We start from the raw sequence: 20,667 nt of genomic DNA on the forward strand, positions 1-20,667 counted from the left end.
ACTGCAGGATTTTCACTGTATCCAAGTTCTAGGTTCCACTGCATTTTCTTATTCAACTACCCTCAAAAATTAAAGAACAGGTTTCTAGTTCCTAAAGCTTCTTTGGGTTTATTTAGCTTTTAGAAGCAAAAATCAAACCAGAAAATTGATATATGTGGTGATAGCTTTAATAATGGTGTTTCCTTGCAATTATCTCAAGTGTAATAATTTGTACTTCTAAAAGAATACCACTTATTTCCTAATTATTCTGGAAGAATGGATCTTCAACAGCCTCACAGCATTAAGGATATTTACTGTAAAAACAACAACAAACCTTCCTTTTTTCAAACCTGATTTGTGATCCAATCCTGCAAGGCTTAGCAGCCTCCACTCCAACTGCAATCAATTCAAGTCAAGGGTGCTAAGCTTTCCAAGGACTGGGCACATTGTTTGTAACCAGATGTGGTTACCAATTCTGACTAATAATGTTAATTGCTCCTACTTACAATTTTACCTTTATTCTGTATACATCCCACTTAAATGTTTTATGTGGGTGTTTCTGAAACCTAAACAACTTAAGAACTTTGGGTACAAGGGAAACAGCTGCAGTTCTGCTGTTGCTTTTGTGAAAAGATCACACAAATCAATTAAAAAAAGAAAAAGAAAAAACCACTGGCCATTTAAAGCCTAATAATTACAGTTCTGAATGCTGCTAAATTAAATAAGTGTTTTAGCCACATTACTTTTAAAGGTTTTGGTTTCTTTAGAAAATATGGTTGTAAATAGTTCTTGAATTGATCTGTTTCTAACCAGATTGTGAAATGCTGCATGGAATATTTTTCTGGAACTGATATTATACAACTTTTCCATAGCTTTCTGTTTCAGCATTGTAGCACTGCATTAAACCACATCCCTGTCCTATGAAGTTTTATGAAACAATATATGTAGTGTGGTTGAGAGAGTAACTTAAAATGTCCACTGTTTAAGCATATATGATACATTACTCTTAATGCGATGTTATAAGCTAGTGATGCTATAATTATGCTTGAGAAGGAACATTCATTGCTGAGTGCCAAACCGCAAATAAAGACAGAGACATAGTTGGAAGGTCAAATTGGCCACAGCTTTAATTGAATAACCCATTGAACCAAATAAACCAAACCTAAAACTAGTCTGCCAGCTCTGGCCAAACTTGGGCCACAGGTGCTGTAGGCTTTCTTAGGGTCACAGCTCATGCCACAGAACAGAGCTCCTTAGGCACTAATCTGCTGTACGTGTACCGGGGCCGGCTGTTAATGGTGATCCCAGCCTGGAGATTAGTTACCTGTGCTCCAGTTATGGGATGTGCAAACAGGAGTGGTCACTGAAATGGACCTGGTCATTGAAATGGACATGACCAACATGCCCTTGCAGATGTTCCTCGCATTCAGTGTTGAAGAGATGAGCCTGGGGCTGGTGCTGGTGTTCCTCTGAATCATGTCTGAATGACTCCTCTTCAGAGCCGCTCCGAAAACAGAAACAAGATTCATCAACACTGGTTTCCTTCATTAGTGTCTCTGTTTCACAAGTACTGCCTGCCGTACTGTAAATGAGCTAAAATTGAGTACCTACATTCTCCAGTACAGACATGTGCTTTATCCTGTGACCCCTAAGGAAAGTGAAAACTCACTAGAATTATCAGATCTTTGTGCATGCAACTTTCATTCATAACTTTGCTTTAATGTGGCTTTCTGCATTTGATGTAAAATACCCGGAGTTAGTTAAAACAATGAACAGCAGCAGAGAGTTCTGGCCACCTTCTCCATAGTCCTCTGTCCTCATTCCATCATTGGAGGTCATCAGGCATCACTATCCTGAGCCTGTGCCACGTGATAGTCATGGTTGCTGGCCTCTATTCCATTCTTCAATGAATGCCATTTTGCACTTAGCCACTACAATACTTACGTTCCTTTTTCCTCCCGCGCTAGAGGCCACCATTGCTTTCCCAGTAAAATCTCAACTGTCCGACCTGTTGGAATGTGAACACCTGCGACATGCAGGAAGATGCTCACAGGGCTGTCTAAAGTAATAGTTGTTTATCAGCTGGACTTGAATGTTTAACCAAGCAAAGGTAGCTCCTTAATGTTACGGTTATTAGCTGTGTGTCATTGTAGACCTATCTGCACCAAAACACTGGATCCACACACCTTCAAATTACAGGGGAACTCTAGAAAACCCCCAAACTCAATGGGGAAAGCTGTAAATCTGAATTCTGTGGCTCAGGATCATCTTTCCTGTCACTCCATTCCCACCCTCGAGAATGTCCACTGCACATTGACGTTCCTTGTCCCGGGAAGGGGTTAACTAACTATTGACTTCAGGGTTTTAGAATGTGTTGTTCTGTTGTTTCCCCTTTAGGTGACAGTGAGATTGTAAATAGTATGTATGAGACAGACCCTGATCTCCTGGCTGGTGAGAGTGCAGAGGAGGAAACAGAGGACAGTATTATGTCCCCTATCCCCGTCGGACCTCCATCACCTTTTCCTACCAGTGAGGACTTCACCCCCAAGGAAGGCTCACCTTATGAAGCTCCCGTCTACATTCCTGATGACATTCCAATCCCGCCAGACTTTGAACTCAGAGAATCCTCGATTCCAGGGGCAGGGCTGGGGATTTGGGCCAAAAAGAAGATTGAAGTTGGGGAAAGATTTGGACCTTACATGACAATACCAAGGACCACGTTAAAGGAAACAAACTTTGGATGGGAGGTAAGCATGCTGACTATGATTGATCACGCTCATTTGTCTTGTGTACAAAATACTTATGAAGCTATACTGAGTCCCGACTGGCCTGGGGACAAGAGTATATAGAAAGGCACTACTTTGCTAATGTCATATTTCCCTGGCTTATTTTGTACCACAGTTTACATGCACTACTTTAAAAAGTAACAGAAATCCTGCTGGATAGCCTCTAGGCCACAAATGTCGCTCTAGCACCGTTGTCGAAAGGCTAGCTTTAGTGACGTTCTTTCATTTCTTAAAACACCCAATCTTGCAATTTTCTAAACTTACTGTCATAACAGAACAAATAAGATTAATCACATCATATTTTACAGATGGCAAAGTACTTAAGTATGTCACCTTAAATGGCCAGTCCTTATTTGTCATACCAGTCCTTTAGCTAGTTGTAGAAAAATAACTTGTATCCATTAGCATCCTTGAAGCAAGTGTTGTGGAGCTCTTTGCCATGTGACAATGGTAAAGAAACAGAAAAAGAGTCGCTTTCCCCCGGAACTGAACAAGGAAATTTTTTAGAAAAAGGAAAACAGTATTATCCTTAAAACTTATCTGCCTCTCTGCTTGACTGTTGAGTTTATCCCTAGAACCTTCTCCAGCCTCTCCACCTTTCCTATCTGAAAATATCCCTCACGAGCACTGTTCAATCTTACGCTGGGGAGAATTATTTCAGAATTTTATATTAGCTGGACCATAAATTAGCAGTTTTGGAGAAATGTTATTTAACATGTTGTTGTTAAAAGTCTGTAGGAAGGTTGTGCTTTTTTTAATCCAGAGCCTTGACTGTTTGGAAAACAAGACTACATTTTCAGTTCCATGATGCTCAGCAATGTTAAAACACCTGAAATTCTATTAACCTCAGTGCTTTAGAGAACCCTAGGGAAAACACTTTCTAGCAAGATTTCCAGTACTTTTTGGTTTTGGTCAGGTTAGAAACTGGATAATACAAGAGCTGCCTTTCTTCTGGTATTTCTCCTTCCTATCCTGGCTGATATTCAAGGAAAATACATGTTGCAGTTACTTTAGTTTTGTTCACGTGCAATTCCAAAATCTTAGAAAACCTGTGCTGGTTTTAATAAGCTCATACCTACAATCAGAACCACTGAGTAGTATATCTCTTGAAAAAGAAATCTATCGATCAATCTGTCTATCCTTATCTTCATCCTAACAACGATCCTCATATCTGAAACAATGCACTTTTTAACAATGAGGACACCTCTTATTCTGTCATCTGCAGAGCTGGGTGAATAGAGGTGACAGTTTTTCACAATAAGAAAAGGAGGACTTGTGGCACCTTAGAGACTAACAAATTTATTTGAGTATAAGCTTTCGTGAGCTACAGCTCACTTCATGGGATGCATGCAGTGGAAAATACAGTGGGGAGATTTTATATACACAGAGAACATGAAACAATGGGTGTTACCATACACACTGTAACCAGAGTGATCAGGTAAGGTGAGCTATTACCAGCAGGAGAGTGGGGGACGGGGGACCTTTTGTAGTGATAATCAAGGTGGGCCATTTCCAGCAGTTGACAAGAACGTGTGAGGAAGCGGGGGGGGGGGGGGGCGGGGAATAAACATATTTGCAAACTAAATACCATACTTTAGTTCACAATGTCTGTGAAACCACTGTTGATTTTTTTTCACAAATGTTTTCACACATGGAATTCTATGTGTATGAATGTTCCCAAACAAAATGAACAATATGTACAATTCAAAACTGTTTTTGTAGGAAATGAAATTTGTCTTGTAACTGAATGGATTTTGCTTGAGACAAAAAATGGAAATGCCATAAAGTGACCAATCATAAATAGCAATTAAAAAAAACCTCCAAGAATGATTGGCAAAGGCACCAATAGGCCATACATTTTTGTCCAAACTCATAAACATCAGACTTTTCATAAACCGAAAAATGGTCAAATTTCATTTAAAATACGTTTGGGCTCAGCTCCGGTTATATTTACATTCCCCAAAATTCATTGACCCTTTAGATGTTACCATCAGATTCCACAAAGCCCCGATAAATGTGTCCAGCTGCAGTTGATGTCTTTGTCTACTTTTTTTAAAATGTCCAAAGTGCAGAAGAAAAACAAAAAAGACACACACACACACACACAAACAAATCTCAACTAGTGATTGCCTTCCTCCATGGTAGAAAGTTCCTGAAGTGCTAGAAACGGGGCTTGGTTGAATGATGAATGAATGACGGAGTCAGGGTTCCCTATTTCTCTCTCTCTCTGTCGTTTAAAGAAAAGGAAAGAAAGAAAGAAAAATATACTCACAGCTAAACTTTCCTGGATGTGTAATGGAAGTGCCTCATAGGTTCATCCTGGAGTTAGCTCCTTCTGTTGTGAAGTTGTAGTGTATAGAATGTTTGGTCAATATCACGTCCAAAATATGCTTTTGGAAAAGACTCTCCTCTCCCCCCGCCCTTAAAGCACTGGAAATATTTGGTCATCTCAGGGAGGATGTGGGTCCAGGGAAGCTTTGGGATCTCATGAAATACTGTTCACACAGATTAAATATTCTTCTGAGCAACATGGTAACACCGTGTGGAACAAAAGAAAATATTCCTCAAGGAGCATTACAAGTTAATGGTTCTCAGGCTAAGAAATGGGAGTGACTGTGAATGGAAGTAAATCTTGTTTTTCCGAACCTGATACATATAGAATTGGTCTTTGAGCATGTGTGTCCTCCTTAGAATAATCAGGGGTTAAATATGGTGCCATCTCTTTGACTCACAAGTGCTGGAATTGGAGGGAGTTTGAACACTGGAGCAGAGTGCTTTCTTTTCCTCCTGTAACCTTGAGGTAACTTTGTTCTTGTCTGCTGTATTCTTCTGATAGAAGTCTCTGTTTACTTTCATATTTTTAAGTAATGTTCCATATCTCCATTACTCACTGAATGCAAGGCCTGGCACAAGCAATTTCTATTATCTGCCATATATGTTGACTCTGTGATACTATTTATTTTTGTGGTGTACATGAGAGAACTTTCTCTCTCTATGGTGCTCCTCACATTTCTGTGGCATTCCTTTGTTCCCTGACCTGCCAGCTACTTTTCATGCAAGAAAGCTAGCAATATTTGTCCTAAATCTAATGTCCTCAAACAGTCTTAGACCCACTCTGACACTATCTATTTTGACCTTGGTTTCCTTGTGAGTTCAAATACCAATCGCCTGTTTTTTGTGCTCCTTCTCCTTTCAGTTCGTGTCATTTTCAAGTCAGTGATAAGCAGTTTTTAATAATAGTTTTAACTGCTTTTTTGAAATCTACTTTTAGTCACTAAAAAATCTTCCATGTGTTACATCTAAGCAACCTGTCTGGAGGCCTTTGATGTCTGAATTGGAATACATCTAAAAGTAGTGCTTCTGCCACTTTATTTGTTGAGCGAGTTTACATTTTTATTGCTATTTCATTTGAGTAGAAGGCTGGAAAAACCTGAAAAGACATTTCCTGTGCTGTCTCACCTCGTAGCCCTTGTACTAAAGAATCATCAGTACTTAGAGCAAGTAAGTGTTTCCATCCTCTGGCAATGAAAGTCATTACATAGGAAGCTGGACGCAATAAAAGAATGATCAGTAAATTTTTGGTAATACTTCAAAATTTTAAGGAGATTCTATATCCCAGTGCTGCTTATTGCAGTAATAATGATCAGTGATTGTAATGTTGGTAATGTACTATGAGAAATGTTCATAAAGATCATAGTGCTAATTGTGTGTTAGCTATTTCCACACCACTAAATACTCAACTGTAGTTCAACATTGTTTTTATTTTTTTAACACTACTTCTGTGTAACCTGTGGTTTCAATCTTCCTTGATTTGTAATGCTGGAAAGTGGAATCCTTTCACAGGATTATTTACTTACTGACAGCTACACGGTCTATGAATACTACAGTTCGATTCGCTGTTCCACATGATGTGCATTTCACTAGTGTTTTTATTTAATGAAAGATAATTATTCTTAGTTTCATATTTTCTTGCAGAATAAGTGGACATAATTTCATTCCCAATAGCTGAAATTTCTAAACTAAAAATTAGTAACATTACAAAAAATCCTGAATACTTTTTTTGTTAAAGTCCTGTTAGAACCACTTTCTGTTCCCTTGATGGTTTTGTATTCATGCCCAAAATATATTTCATAATGGGAGGTGTTAAAGCAATCTTTGACTAATATGAATGAAGAAAGCCACTGGAACTTAGAATAACCATGAGGGATCAAGATCTCTGGGGAGGGGGGGTCATCTTGTTTGAACTTTGGTTGCTGTAATGCTCACTAGCACCACCTTTGGGTACTGGTTCAGTACTAAATGTAGCCAACATTTTTCACCATAATTTCTAATTTTGACAACAGTGGAAAAGAGTCACATTCTTTTTGCCATATATAGACCAGTTCTATTCAGACGTCTTCCATTATTGGTTTTAGTAGTATCTGAGTACCAAGACTAATCTGGAAAATTCAGATAGGGCTTTTGGCTTCGATTTTGCACATCCCAAAAATGTGAGTTTCACCAGATCTTGCAATGTGGTTGACCCCATCTCTAATTGTCCAGGAATTGCCCCCAATCATTGTAAGTAAATATAGGGGTACTGTAATGTTGGAGGTCATTACTGTACAATATTGTGAGGTTTGGGGTTTTTTAATAGAAAGCAACCAGTAATGCTACAGATCCAAACACTGCCCAGACTTTCAGAAAATGTGACTCTGGTTCTGTACTTTGTAGCTCAGGTCCATTTGTATTTTCTTTAAGGAACAAACCCTTTTGGTCTGGGGAACCAGTGAGAACAGGCTTTCTTGTAAATATGGACCAATCCATTCTGGTCAGGATGGAATTACTGCAAGAGCCTCTTTCTGTTTCTAGGCCTGGATGAGGCTAGGCATGTGAAAATTAAAGCAAAACAAAAAAAGCTAATTGAACTTCTTCAAACTTCAGAATAGGCTCAGGCGGTCCTGTTTGAGGCAGGGGTCAACTCTAATTTCATCAGAACAGCTTCACCCATGCCTGGTGCTGATGCAAAATATCTAGCTCCAGGAGGCAAAAGAAGAATGCCATATGCCTAAACTTTCAGCTTACTCATTATTTCCCTTAATAGCCTAAAACATCACGCAGGGAATACAGAAGGCTGGGTCTGACCTTGAAAGAGAAAAAAGATGCATTTTGCTTATTACAGACATTCTTCCCTTTAGTGAGACAGGAAGGTTCAGGTTTGCACTATGTGAATATCTCCCATTTTATCTGCTTCATTTCTTTAACCACATTGTTTCTTTATACATTTTTTCTCAAATATTTGCTTTCTGGACTGTGTTTTTAAGCATATGCTTTAATTCAAACCACACCTGTTATTCTGGTTTTTTTTTTTAACATGGCATGGCAGTGAATGATTCACTCTCATTTCATAAGAATAAATGAGATGTGTCGACCTGATTATCCCTCCTCCCTCAAGGAGATGATTCAATAATTGCTCCTACAGTTCGGTGTGTGCTCTGCCTGTACTCTCTGAAACAATCATTCCTGGAAACCACCACACTGCTAGTTCGTCTGTTTATTATTTTTTTTAAAAGAGGATACAACCCAAATTAAAAGCCCTTGATTCTTTCGTGTGATGTGATTGCATTTCAGCATGCTCTGCTCTCCTTATCCTTTGCCTGCTGACACAGAATGTACCAGTCACAGTACCCCAAATAAATCATACCATGTTTTCACTTTATTGCCCCTGGGGCCTAAAAAACCCCACCACCACAATGAATATGATCATTTGTTGAGTAAATAATGACATTTATCATAGTGCTGTTTATTTTGCTAATTAAGAGATGGCTGGGACTGACATCCTGGAGGGAAATATAGCAACTGAACGCTGGGGAACTTGGGAGCAGTGCTCCAAAATGCCATTAGGTGAGTTTTCATCACCGAATAAATACAACTAATAAAACAGAATTATTAGTCCCTTTATTCCAACTTGTATTTTAAGAGTGACAATCCATTGAGCCATAGAAGGAGACTTCTTGCACCTGTCCTATAAGCCTCAGAGAGGCAAAATCAGGCCATTAGTTCCATGTTTAAGGGTGGTTATAGAAACCATCCTACTGAAGAAAAATAGTTGTGCGGATAACTTAAGAGCAAGCATTTCAAGATACAGCAAGCGTTCCTTGCCTGGACGCTCCAGAATCCCATCTGGGCCAAGTGTAAATGCTGGTGGTTGCTGAATGTCTGAGACCCTTTACGTTGTCAGTTACACATAATAGCGCAACCTCTTTCCTCCCCGCAGGAGAGACTGTTTAAGCAGTGTGTGTGTGTGTTTGGTTTTTTGTTTTGTTTTGCCTTTAAGAAATTGCGATGCGCACACACTGAGGGAAAATGTGCTTCAGAGAACTGGCTCTGGGACCTGTGGGGAGAGTCATGTCTCCTCAGGGCTTAAACAAAATTAAGTCAAGTAAGAAAAGAATCTGAATAGATCTCAGAAAGCGATGGTCTCTGGATTGGTTCTCGCCGGGAGGAACACCGAACCCAGCTTAAGAATCGGATCCAAAGTCCATTGGAGTCTCTGAGAGTCTTTAGGGGATCAGGCCCTAAAAGAATTTATATTCCCCACAACCTGAGGGGCAAACAGTTTCATTCGCGTAAAAGCCAACCAAAATCCTTGACCCTAAACTGAACTGACACGGAACCGCCAAATTTGTTTTGGAATTCAGATTCAGAATGCAAAGTGGGGGTGCTAAAACATGAGAGATCCTATCCCGGCTGTGTTGCTAGCTCAGCCTTACTAGGAAGGCACCAAAATAGATATCTCCAAAGACAGCTTGCATTCATCACCTCCTTTCTAGCCCAGAGCGGCTTGGAGAAGCATCTGAGCCCTTCAGCTATATGCAACCGAACCAGAGAATCTGTTTGCCCCAACTCTTACTAATGTACATTCTGATTATTTTTAGACTGAAAGGATATGATACTATTTCCTTGTAGCTTTTCTTTCTACATCTTCTGATTCACTCATTTCCCCCAACCTCTCCCTGTCCCTCTGGCTTGAGAGTAGTGTTAGTATAGTAACCATTACTTCTCTGAAGGCAGGAGTTTATGAATCATTCCTTCAGAGCCACATCTAGTGCTTTTGCAGGGGATAAGGCAGTCTTAGGGGCTGCCAAAGAACAGGGCACACAGCCCTCCCAGAGATGGAGCGTGGTACTTTTACAATATGTGTATTTTTTCACACAGGGCTCCTTCGCAGTTCCAGAAGTTTTGTTTTGACGGCATAATTCTGCAAAAGCAACAGTCTGCAGGGCACTGTTTAAATGGTAAACAGGACAATAGGTCATTGTGGGGGCTTCCTATGTATAGCTATATTTTCTAGTAGCTGTTAACAGCTATTAAAGCATCATTGTTACTAACTTGGTAGTTAAACTTTGTGTCTAAATGATTCTCATGGGTTGCAAACCTGGATGTAGACGTTTGCAGTCAGCTGAAGTTTGGCAAACGAAGTGTGAATTTTTACAAACGAGCCTGTTGGGGGAAAAAACATCTATTGAACTTCTTCTTTTGACTTTTTTTTAATGTGTGTGATTTTTGGGGCCCTTGAAAGTTGCTGCCCTGATGAGTCCCGGAGACTGAGTCATTTTCCCACAGAACAGGTACAGTACAGGCACCAACAGTGCCAGTGTCTCCCACAACACATTGCCCAAACTCTGTCTTGGAGTGATCGTTTCTTGGGCTGAGTGGATGATGCAGCCACCAGGCCCTTTCAGTTGTTGGTTTCTCTGCTATGAGTGGCATTAAGAAAATATGTCATGCTTTCCTGACAGCATCTTAATACTGGGTTCTGGTCCAGAAATCAGAGTGGAAAAACATTTATCTGAAATATCAGAACTTCAGAAAAGTTTTGGAATTGGGTTCTAAAATTTGACTGACCCCAGGAAGGGAGGGTTCTTGTGTCATCAAAGGGAAATTACCCCTCTCTAGCTATGTCAAGGGCTTTTTTCGTTTAACCAAATTTTAACAGTAGTCAAAGGTGAAAAATATATCAAAACAGTGCAAAGTGAAACCATATAAATCAGTGCCACTGACTGATGCTTCACCAACACCATGACATCAGGGTTAGAAGAGGGAGTCTTTTTTAGCCCAGGAATGCCAAGAAATCCTGCACTATCTTAGGCACTGCTCTGAAACATGGGTATATAAGGAATTAAGGGGAAAAAAGAGACAGAGGCAATGACTAAGAATACCTCCCTGATATTTCTCCTTTATTTCCTTAAGGGGTAATAACTCATGAGTGATCCGGCAGAGGGCACTTTCTTTAAATAGAACATTCTGATTCACAAGCAGAAAAAGGAAATAAATATTTTCTTTTCGTCTTTGAGAGACATACATGAATACCAGCTTCTGAAACAGTATTTTATCATCCACATATTTTAAAAAAGAGAGAGAGAACCAAGAATAGCTCACTTGTGACCACAGGACTTGAAAAATAGCCGTTTCATTGTCAGAAGCCTTGCAGGGTACAGGACACTATTTCTTCCTCTGGAATGTTAACCTTCATATAATTCCAGGCTTTATTTTTTTTTTCTTCTTCCAGAAAGTTCTGGCTGATGGAGCAGTAGAACACAGTAGCCTTTTGTAAGGGAAATGATCAATAGGTTAGAATTAAATCAAAATGTTACTTGGAAGGCACCATTCTTTATCCTATCTCATCTATGGTTCCAAAGTACAGAAGCATCACTAGGTGACTTGCAATAAGTCATCCTCTGTGCAGAATTTAGTGGTTGCACTATGAAAGGATTCATTTAATTATTTTATTTAGGTTCTCTCTGTGTAGCTCATCCCCAGCTCCTGGGTTTCAGTGTTGGGTCAGACTCAGAATCTCCAGTGAAAGTTGTTTGCATACTTTGTTCAGCTTTGCGTCAAAGTTAGAGAAAGCTGCCAAATTTCAAAGCCCCATACATAACATGATTTTCTTGCAAAATCATTAATCGGCCTAGAATTAGACTCTAAAGGTTTGTGACCTTAGCGAACCTCTGGGTGAACTTGAGCTGAGTTTTGAGTTTGTAATGAAACCTGAAAATAGATTTCAGATTGGGTTGCCAACACCTAGCGCTACTCTATCTTATGGGAATGGGACAAGATGTTAACAGACAACGGTAGATGTTTCAAAATGACATTTTTAATATTAGATAAATTACTTGAAAGCTATTTTTATATTTGAAAGTTTCATATTTAAAGAGACAGGTGGTTTCTGTGCTTTTTTTCATGAGGTGGTTTGGCAACTCCCATTCCAGCTGCAAATGCAGAGGGGTACAAAAGTTGCCAGTCTGAGCCTATCTGGAGCCTTTCAGATTTTGGAGAAGATCAGGATACCAAATTCCTGGCTCAGGAATATATACGTTTACTTGCTCATCCTCGTCGTTGTTGTTTGTTTAATTCCAACAAAGTGCAAGGTCCTGTACAGTAAGCAAAATGAGACAATCCCTGCCCTGAAGAATTTACCATTTTGAAAGAGAGAAACAAAGAAAGACAGGCTTTACTGGGAATGCCTGAGGAAGGAATAATGGGGAGATACATTGTTTTGGGCTGGTTAGTTGGCTTATGGGCATTGCTGAAGGAAGCGAGTCTTCGGGAGGCTGGTAAGCAGGATGGTAGCTTTGCCAAACAGAGTTGGGAGGCCATTACCATGCATAGGGTGGGTTTGATGATTTAGTTCCGGCACTACCTCTCTCACAAACCACATCCCTTTTTTTTTCCTCTCTAAATCATGCATCCTGTCAGCCACTGTGCCCAGCCATCCCTGTAAAATATCCACCGTGGCTCATTTGTGCATCTCTCTTCATTTCCTGCTTCTCAGTGGCCTCTCTGAAAGTAAACAGATAACAGGATCATTTTAGACGCTGGGCTAAGTGGAAGCTGGTTAGCTTAATCAGGTTCCAGCCTGGTAAGAGTACGCTGTGACCATTTAATGTGTTTGCATTGATCAAAGACATGCACATTCAAGTGGGATGTGTAAATAAAGGAGAGGCATCTCTCTCCGAAGGAAAGTCAATTTGTGTACACATCAGAAGGCACAGAACGGGAGAGTGGTTAGTCAGAACTTGCCATCCCTTATTGTTTTGGCTTCAGAAGTCTACGAATGTATTTTAAAAAATATCCCTTGCACTGAGGAGTATTCTCACCCAAATGTTCTGTCTTATCTGCTGCTGTTAGCTGGGCCTACCTGACCCTGCCTTGGCAAGACATTGCTAATTCTAAAATAAATCTCCAGTAGGTCTCTCAAGTGATGACATGTATGATAAATAACACCACAGCACACTGACCCTTGAGAAATACCATTGTATTTAATCTGTTTTATAACTTTTATGATATAGAAACCACTGTATTCCAACCAGTTTCTCCTGGGATTTGCAGTTTATTCAGAAGAGGTAATTGGGTATTTTGCTCCTTTTTATCTGATTATCTGGCAGTTATGTTCCTTCATTTTGAGAGAATGCTTGGGCAAATCATTGGTTTAATTGTACATCGTATTGTGTCATCCCTGTTCAGTCATGTTCAGAAATGCCTACAATTCCCCCACCACCACTACCTCCCATTTCCCATTTAGATCTTACTAAAGTCCATTCTACCTTATCAGCACAGTAATTTCATGAACAGAGCTAGGATTTCTGCCATTTAGGCCCCGGCCATTGTCTGTCGCAGCTGCAGTCAAGATAAACCCTCACCCAGAACAAAGTTGGAATGACCTTTTACAAGCAGAATCTGCCTTGTTTCCCTCCAGACTAATTTATCAGCCTTCATTTCAGCCTAGTCTCTCAGCAGAGGCCTGAAAGAACATTACAGAGAGCATGAATGAACAGGGGGATTAAGATGCTTGGCTAGTCCCTCTTTTTCATCAGACACCTTCTGGATTTACTGAGATGTAAGCTGTAAATGACCATAAGTGGTGAACTGCCTTAAACTTGGGGAGGGGAGAAAAGAAACCAACCAAATGTTTGGGAGAAGAGGAGTGAAGTAGGGAAGAGGCTAAGCCTCCTGCCTTGAAATCAGAAAGTGGTAGGTCTGAGTGATAGCTGAGTTCTGCCCCTTTTTGCTGGCCCTCTTGTTTCGGGTCCCTACGATAGAGCACTCCGTCGTCGCTGAGAGAAAAGGGGTTGTGCAGAATTTAGTGTTCTACCTACTGCAACAGGCCTACAGCTGTTTCAGAGAATTCTAAGCCACAGGAGGCTTCTGCAATTTTAGGCTGAACTTGTTTCCCAAAATAAATCGATTACTTAGAAGCTCTGACGTGTACCCAAAATCGTCCCGTGTAGCAACCCCAGGCTACTATTTACTCACCTTCACCCAATAAACAGGGTTTTAAAAATAACAATATTGGAAGCTTATCTTTACTATTGGCAGGAGTTAATTGTCTTGTTTATTTCTAACTCAGTGAATTTAGCAATGGCGAGAAGTGTCAAAAGGGCAGAGCTAAAAGAAGTCCCCTTTATCTTCACAGCAGGCACAACAGAGGCAGCTACCCCAACCTGGAGGTGCTATTGTGAGGTGGGGAGAAGGCATTTGTCTCTTTGGGAAAATAATGGGAAAATATAACCAAAAATAATTTTGGAGGAAGATTCTGTCTGTGCAGCACAGGGAGCTGCCGTTATTTTACTGGAATCAGCTAAGCTATCATCAGTACGATAGGACATCAGTCTTAGATCTTTCTTTTGTTCGTGCTTATATCTTTTGGCTTCCTTGCTCTTTTTATGTAATAAAAAAGAGGTTATTTTTGTTTAATAGCTTTCAAATCCACTACTGCTGAAGCAGGAGTTTCTGTGTGTTGGGAGGGAAAAAAAATCTTTATCCATAAAAGTTGCATCAGTGCGCTGGATTACTTTAATTGAGTTGTCTTGAAAGCTTTTGGAAGGGAAGAATTAAATACAGGCCATTGGCTTAAACTTTATTGGCCGTGGCTGTAGTGTGTATTGTCTGCCATCCGGGTACATAGCACGAACAAGACATAAGGGAGGTACGGTCCCTGCCTGAAGGAGTTTGCATTTTTAATTAGTTACACAGAAAGTATCAGGTGCACCGTATATTGGAAAGATCAGATAATGGGTAACTCTCCATAGGTACAGAGGTGTACAGTTTTAGTGGAGAGAGAAGATTTAGACTCTGATTGCTGGGCTTTAGCCTTCTGTTTTAATGAAGGAGAAGGTACAAGGCAAAAGATGGAGTTCTAATTGTGAGGGCCTGCCCAGAAGGAAATCTGAAGATTTGTTGAAAAAGAATGCTAGAAGGCCCATTTGGGACATACGCTGTGTGTTTGCACACAGTGATAGGTGATGGACAAATCTCGAAAGGTGATATGGGGTTGGATAAGGAGCCACATTTCTGGAAGTTTATCTAAGGCTATGATCGGCCCAACCTACAAAATTGAGCTGGAAACCTCTCAAGGAAAGCTGTGGCAGAGAGATTTCCAGTTTTTCCCACTACCATTCAGACCAGAAAATAACATCCTGATAACGGCCCTTGAGCCACAATCGGCCTGGGAAATAGAATGGCACGTGACAATTAAAAATAATAGTAACCAAACCTTCATAAACCTCAGAGATTCTGATTTGGGTCAAGATTTGGGTGAAGGTTCAGTCCTTTTTTTGTTTTTGTTTGAATTATCTGTTCCACTTCACATGTTCACAATATACATGTTCCCTTGCAGTTATTTCGCTAGTTATCTGGAAATGCCAGGGTTTTTACGGTTAATGTGCTTTATTTCCCCTCAGACCTGGGCTGGACTTTAACTCAAGTTGTATTATATCTTATTAGGAAATGTCCACAATGCAAACTCACTCCACTGTTCTCAAGCTTATAACCTGCTCTCCTCTTTAACATTAAGACAAAAAAGGTTTGTGCATCTCTTGAATACCAACTGGACCATTGCTTCAGACAATGATTTAGAGAGACTGTAGGAAGTTAAGGATCTTTTGCTATTCACAAGTGCTTAGATCATCACCAAACTGAATTTCAATACTGCAGGAGAAAAAAAGACTGCCTTTTTCTGGAGTGTTGTTGAAGCAAAATGCAGATACTCTAAACAGGACAGGTTATCTTTGGCTGTGGTCCAATTTCTTGGGAAACGGGCAGAGAGGAGCTTAACTTTTCACAGTCCACTGCACGTGTACTTAGGTTTTAATAAGTTTTATAAAAGAATGTCAAGAAGTGCAGATTCTAGACAGGCTGCAAGCTCCTTGGGGCAGAGATAATGTTGTTTTCTGTGATTTGTACACTGCCAAGCAAATTGTCATCATGGAACAAATAACAGGCAATAATAACAATACTAACTGAAACATAAAGAAGTTGGTCTTCCCATTCCACTCCCACTTACACAGCAATTGACCAACTTAGTGGTCTCCGAGTATTTGTGTTGTAAGTCCTATTTTCCAAGTTTTCAGGGTTTTAAAAGGATTCATAGGAGCCAGAAATTCACCATGCAAGTTCTCATCCCACAAGCAGTACTTTGTTACCATGTTTGATAGCAATCAGTGAGCAAATTTCAGATTTAGAGATGTGAGCTAATGTAATGCAATTTATGAGACAATATGGGTTAGGGTTTCATTCTTTATTCTTCTCCATATAGTGCTGTGATTCTAATCTAGTGTAATTGACACACCCAAGAGACAGAAGAAAGGTGTAAGATAAAGAGGTATGGGGGAGAGAAAGGACACCTAATAATACCTTCTTAGCTGTCTTATTTGCTTTTTCTACTACTGTCTTTGCTTCTGGTCCCCAGCATGCAATTTACACCAACTCATGATACTCCCCAAGACACACAACAACTTGGATCTACTTCCTGATGTTGATGTGAAACTTACATTATCTTAAACATCACTTCTGAATGAGGGGCTGTTTGTTTGAAACTTGAAAATATATGTGTATTTTTTCCTCACCACCATTGATATGGCTGATAAACTCTAAATACAGGTGAAAGATTAAGGGACTTCATTTTATAGAGAGAAAATAAATGTCTACCTGTATCTACAATTTACTGGAAATTATAATTGGCAAGACTCGGGGTATAGTTGAACTCAGGATGCGAATGATAAAATACTGATACTATACCTTTTAATTTATTACCTGTATTATCCACTCGCTACGTTTTCCACCCTGTTCTCTCTCCTTCATGAGCTGTGTTTTCACTAGACTGGCATTTTCCTACTCTGATGAATTAACTGTCAATTGAAGTTAGTGAGATAAATCAAAACAAATGGACACAGTACTCCATATTGACTTTCTCACTGCCTGATTCTGAAAACCATTTTCTGAAAACGGTGCTGCTATTATGCTCACTTAGTTCTAAGCAAATTTACAAGAAAGGAGGAATTGTGGGGATGCAGGTGTTTAATAGCCACCAATTACATTTTCATTACCTTTATTTTACCTTTGATTTTTATAAACAATACAGATTATTCACATGGAAACAAGACACTGATATTGCATAAGAAAAGTTCATTTTCTGTCTATTCAGAAAGCTCAAGGACTTAGAAAATGCCTAACTGAAAATTGAAGACTTTTAAAATTCGGGCCCTAGTGTACACTTGAAAAGGTTCGCTGGTATAGCTGTACCGGCAAAGTGTTCTAGTGTAGATGCAGCTTATACCGAAGAATAATGCGCACCTTTTTTGCAACTGCATCACCTGGGTGACTCATATTTAATTTGTGATACTATAACCCCCAGATCTTTTTTTAGCAGTAATATCACCTAGCTAGTTATTCCCCATTTTGTAGTTGTGCATTTGATTTTTCCTTTCTAAGTGTGTGTAGTACTTTGCATTTACCCTTATCTAATGTGGTCTTGTTGGTTTTAGACCAATTCTCCAATTTATCAAGGTCGTTTTGAATTCTAATCCTCTCCTACAAATTGCAAGCAGCCCCGTCCATGATGGTGTCATTATCCAAGTTATTAATGAAAATATTGAACAGTACCAGACCCAGGACCAAACCCCCAAGGAACCCCAATAGATGTAGCCCCCCAGTTTGACAGAAAACCATTAATAACTAGTCTTTGAATATGGTCTTTCAGCCAGTTCTGCTATCCACTTTAATAATTTTACCCAGACCACATTTCCCTAGTTTGCATTGGTAGAGTCTATAGGCTGAGTATATCTCTGAATTAGTGACTATAGATGAAGTTCTGCTGTGCAACTAGACTGGGAGAGGGCCTAGAATAATGTTGTCAAACTAACTTCCTTTCAGATTACTCTCAGATTAACCCTGGAGCTCAAATAATTTACCATGTTTCCTGTATCTTTAAGCAGAGAGCCAGTGTGGTCTAGCAGATTGGCCTGGGATCTGGGGTCTATGAACTACTAAATTCTAATCTTGGCTTTGCGTTTGTTTGCTGAGTCACCTTGTGCAAGTCATTTAACCTCCCTGCCTCAGTTTCCCTATGTGTAAAATGAGGATAGTTACTTGTCTAATAAGTCCCAAGGTAGACCCACACATCATACATGGTATTGGCAGTAGATAAAATCAGCCAGACATTTCATGGGTTGTGTGTGTGTGTGTGGGGGGTGCCTTTATCAGGTAATGAAATACAGTCAAACTATTGTGTCTGCAATGTGGACTTGTTTAAGGGATATTTTAGTTTTGACTAAACATGGAAAAGCTTCTAAGGTAAAAAACAGTGTTTTCACTCATTGCGTGAGAGGGGGAATTCATTGTGATGTGATGTCATGCAAAATAAAAGTGTGTGGCAGCAATGAGAAATGATTGTCTTAAAATGTGAGAATACGAATCCACATAAAAGTTAATGTAGGGAGCAATGTCACTGTAGTGCAGTGAAACTCCAACACTAGCCATATCTCTGACTAACCTTAGTGACTCTGTGTGGTACCATAAATAAGAGAACGGATATGCCTGTCAGACAGCAAGTGTTGAAATCTTTGTTATGTGACTACTTGTATCTTAAACATACAGTTTAATACTTGGCTTGGAAATGGTTTCTAGATCAACTAGCTCCTTTATTCATGACTATAACACTTGATCATGTGTTACGTTGTCCTGTGTCACCAACACCAGATTTAGCAAATAAAGTTAGCCCCATCTCACCTCGAAGGGCTCTTATAAAGTTTAATTCAAAGAGTAAGAGGTTAAAAAAGAGAGTGTGCAGCGGAATGGCTGGAGAAGAGGGGTAAAGCTGTCTCAGCAGTAGGTTAATTGGAGAGTGGAATACCAGTGTAGATGGGAGCACATAGTTTCCTTGGACAATGTGCTAAAGAACCGGGAGCTGGGAAGGACCAGCTGGAATTGTTAGTGAATTAGCTGAAGTCAGAAACCCCTGAATGAAGCAAAGAAGTAAAGGGGAAATGAAGGTTAGGGTATAATTCAGTCTAAATTAGGTGGGCCATTCACAATGCATAAAAGGGCTCCGAGCTTCCTTTCTTGGGGAAAATGGGTAGGAAAGCTCACTTTTGTTTAGATGTGAGATGAGTGGTTGATTTTAAGAATGTATTACCTACAGCCAGTAGTGTTGGGAGCATATTATCCCACATGGATTTGGGTGAAGCGTTGGAAATAATCATCTGTCATGAACTTGAATGGCAATAGGTTTAATAAGACAGAATTAAATCAGTTATGCTGCAAAATATATTTAAATACACTATGAATTATCTGAAGCAAAGCCTATTCCTATATTTTTGCTTTGCTTACTTCCTATTAAAGACAAAAATTCTGGATGCAGTCACCTCTGAACCCTGGGTGTTGTGGCCTGGGCCCATCTCTACTTTTTTTAGGGAAGACATATGGCAGCATTTGCTTATGTTTATTAATCTCCCTTGGTTCCCGTTGTCTTGTTTATTACAGGTCATGGCACTGGAAATGACACTGTAGACATGAAAATGTGTCTGTACAGAATAAACTTGCTGTCCCTTAAATTCTAAATCAACATTTTAGGAAGTCATTAATTGTATTTGGTAATAAAAAAAAGAGAAGCTAAAATGGTTATTATAATTGGCTTAATTTTATTTTTCTCCCTCTAAGACAGAGTGTCAAACCTGAGAATATTTGAATGAGTCTAGCAACCCCTTCATGCACTTCAGTCTTATTATAAGTCCAAATATAAGAGGAGGAATCATTTGATTCTCACCAATATTTATTTCCAATCCAGGAGTTTCACGCCCAGAGCTCAGAGCACTTCACCAGGTTATCAGGTTCCAAAGCTATGTTTTAACTACCTTGTACTATACTTTACTTTTCTGTTTTGTACTTTTTGTATATACCGTTGTGATCAAAAAAGCATTGCCAAGAGGAGTTCAGTGCACATTGTGACAGGGTCGGGCCAGATGGCTACAGAAGAGTAATAGAAGGCAGATATGTGAGCCCCAGATTAAGTAGGTCCCTTTTCCCTGGGTAAGGTAACAGGGAAGGTTCCAGAACAATCAGGAACCTTCTGGAGACAATTAAGACAGACAGGCTGATTAGAACACCTGCAGCAATCAAGAAGCTGCTAGAATCAATTAAGGCAGGCTAATCAGGGCACCTGGGTTTAAAAAGGAGCTCACTTCAGTTTGTGGTGCGCTTGTAAGGAGCAGGGAGCAAGAGGCACTAGGAGCTGAGAGTGAGAACGCGGACTGTTGGAGGACTGAGGAGTAGAAGCATTATCAGACACCAGGAGGAAGGTCCTATGGTGAGGATAAAGAAGGTGTTGGGAGGAGGCCATGGGGAAGTAGCCCAGGGAGTTGTAGCTGTCGCACAGCTGTTCCACGAGGCACTCTAGACAGCTGTATTCCACAGGGCCCTGGGCTGGAACCCGGAGTAGAGGGTGGGCCCGGTTTCCCCCAAAACCTCCCAACTCCTGGTCAGAGACAGGAGGAGTTGACCTGGACTGTGGGTTCACGAAAACGGCCAAACTGAGGGCTGCCATGAAGCTCCAAGGCGAGCAAATCCGCCAATAAGCGCAAGACCC

At 40.1% G+C, this 20,667-nt stretch overlaps 1 protein-coding gene across 2 annotated transcripts in view; it reads left to right on the forward strand.

The window, feature by feature from the left end:
- Positions 1-20,667, forward strand: part of PRDM16 (PR/SET domain 16) — a 436,087-nt gene that overhangs the window by 151,987 nt on the left and 263,433 nt on the right. For both annotated transcript variants that reach the window (XM_074934108.1, XM_074934109.1), the window contains exon 2: positions 2,377-2,726. In XM_074934108.1, coding sequence (XP_074790209.1) covers positions 2,377-2,726 — 350 coding nt within the window. The remainder of the gene's footprint in view (positions 1-2,376; positions 2,727-20,667) is intronic.

Source organism: Natator depressus, chromosome 18 (assembly GCF_965152275.1).
Source record: "Natator depressus isolate rNatDep1 chromosome 18, rNatDep2.hap1, whole genome shotgun sequence".
Lineage (NCBI taxonomy): Eukaryota > Metazoa > Chordata > Testudines > Cheloniidae > Natator > Natator depressus.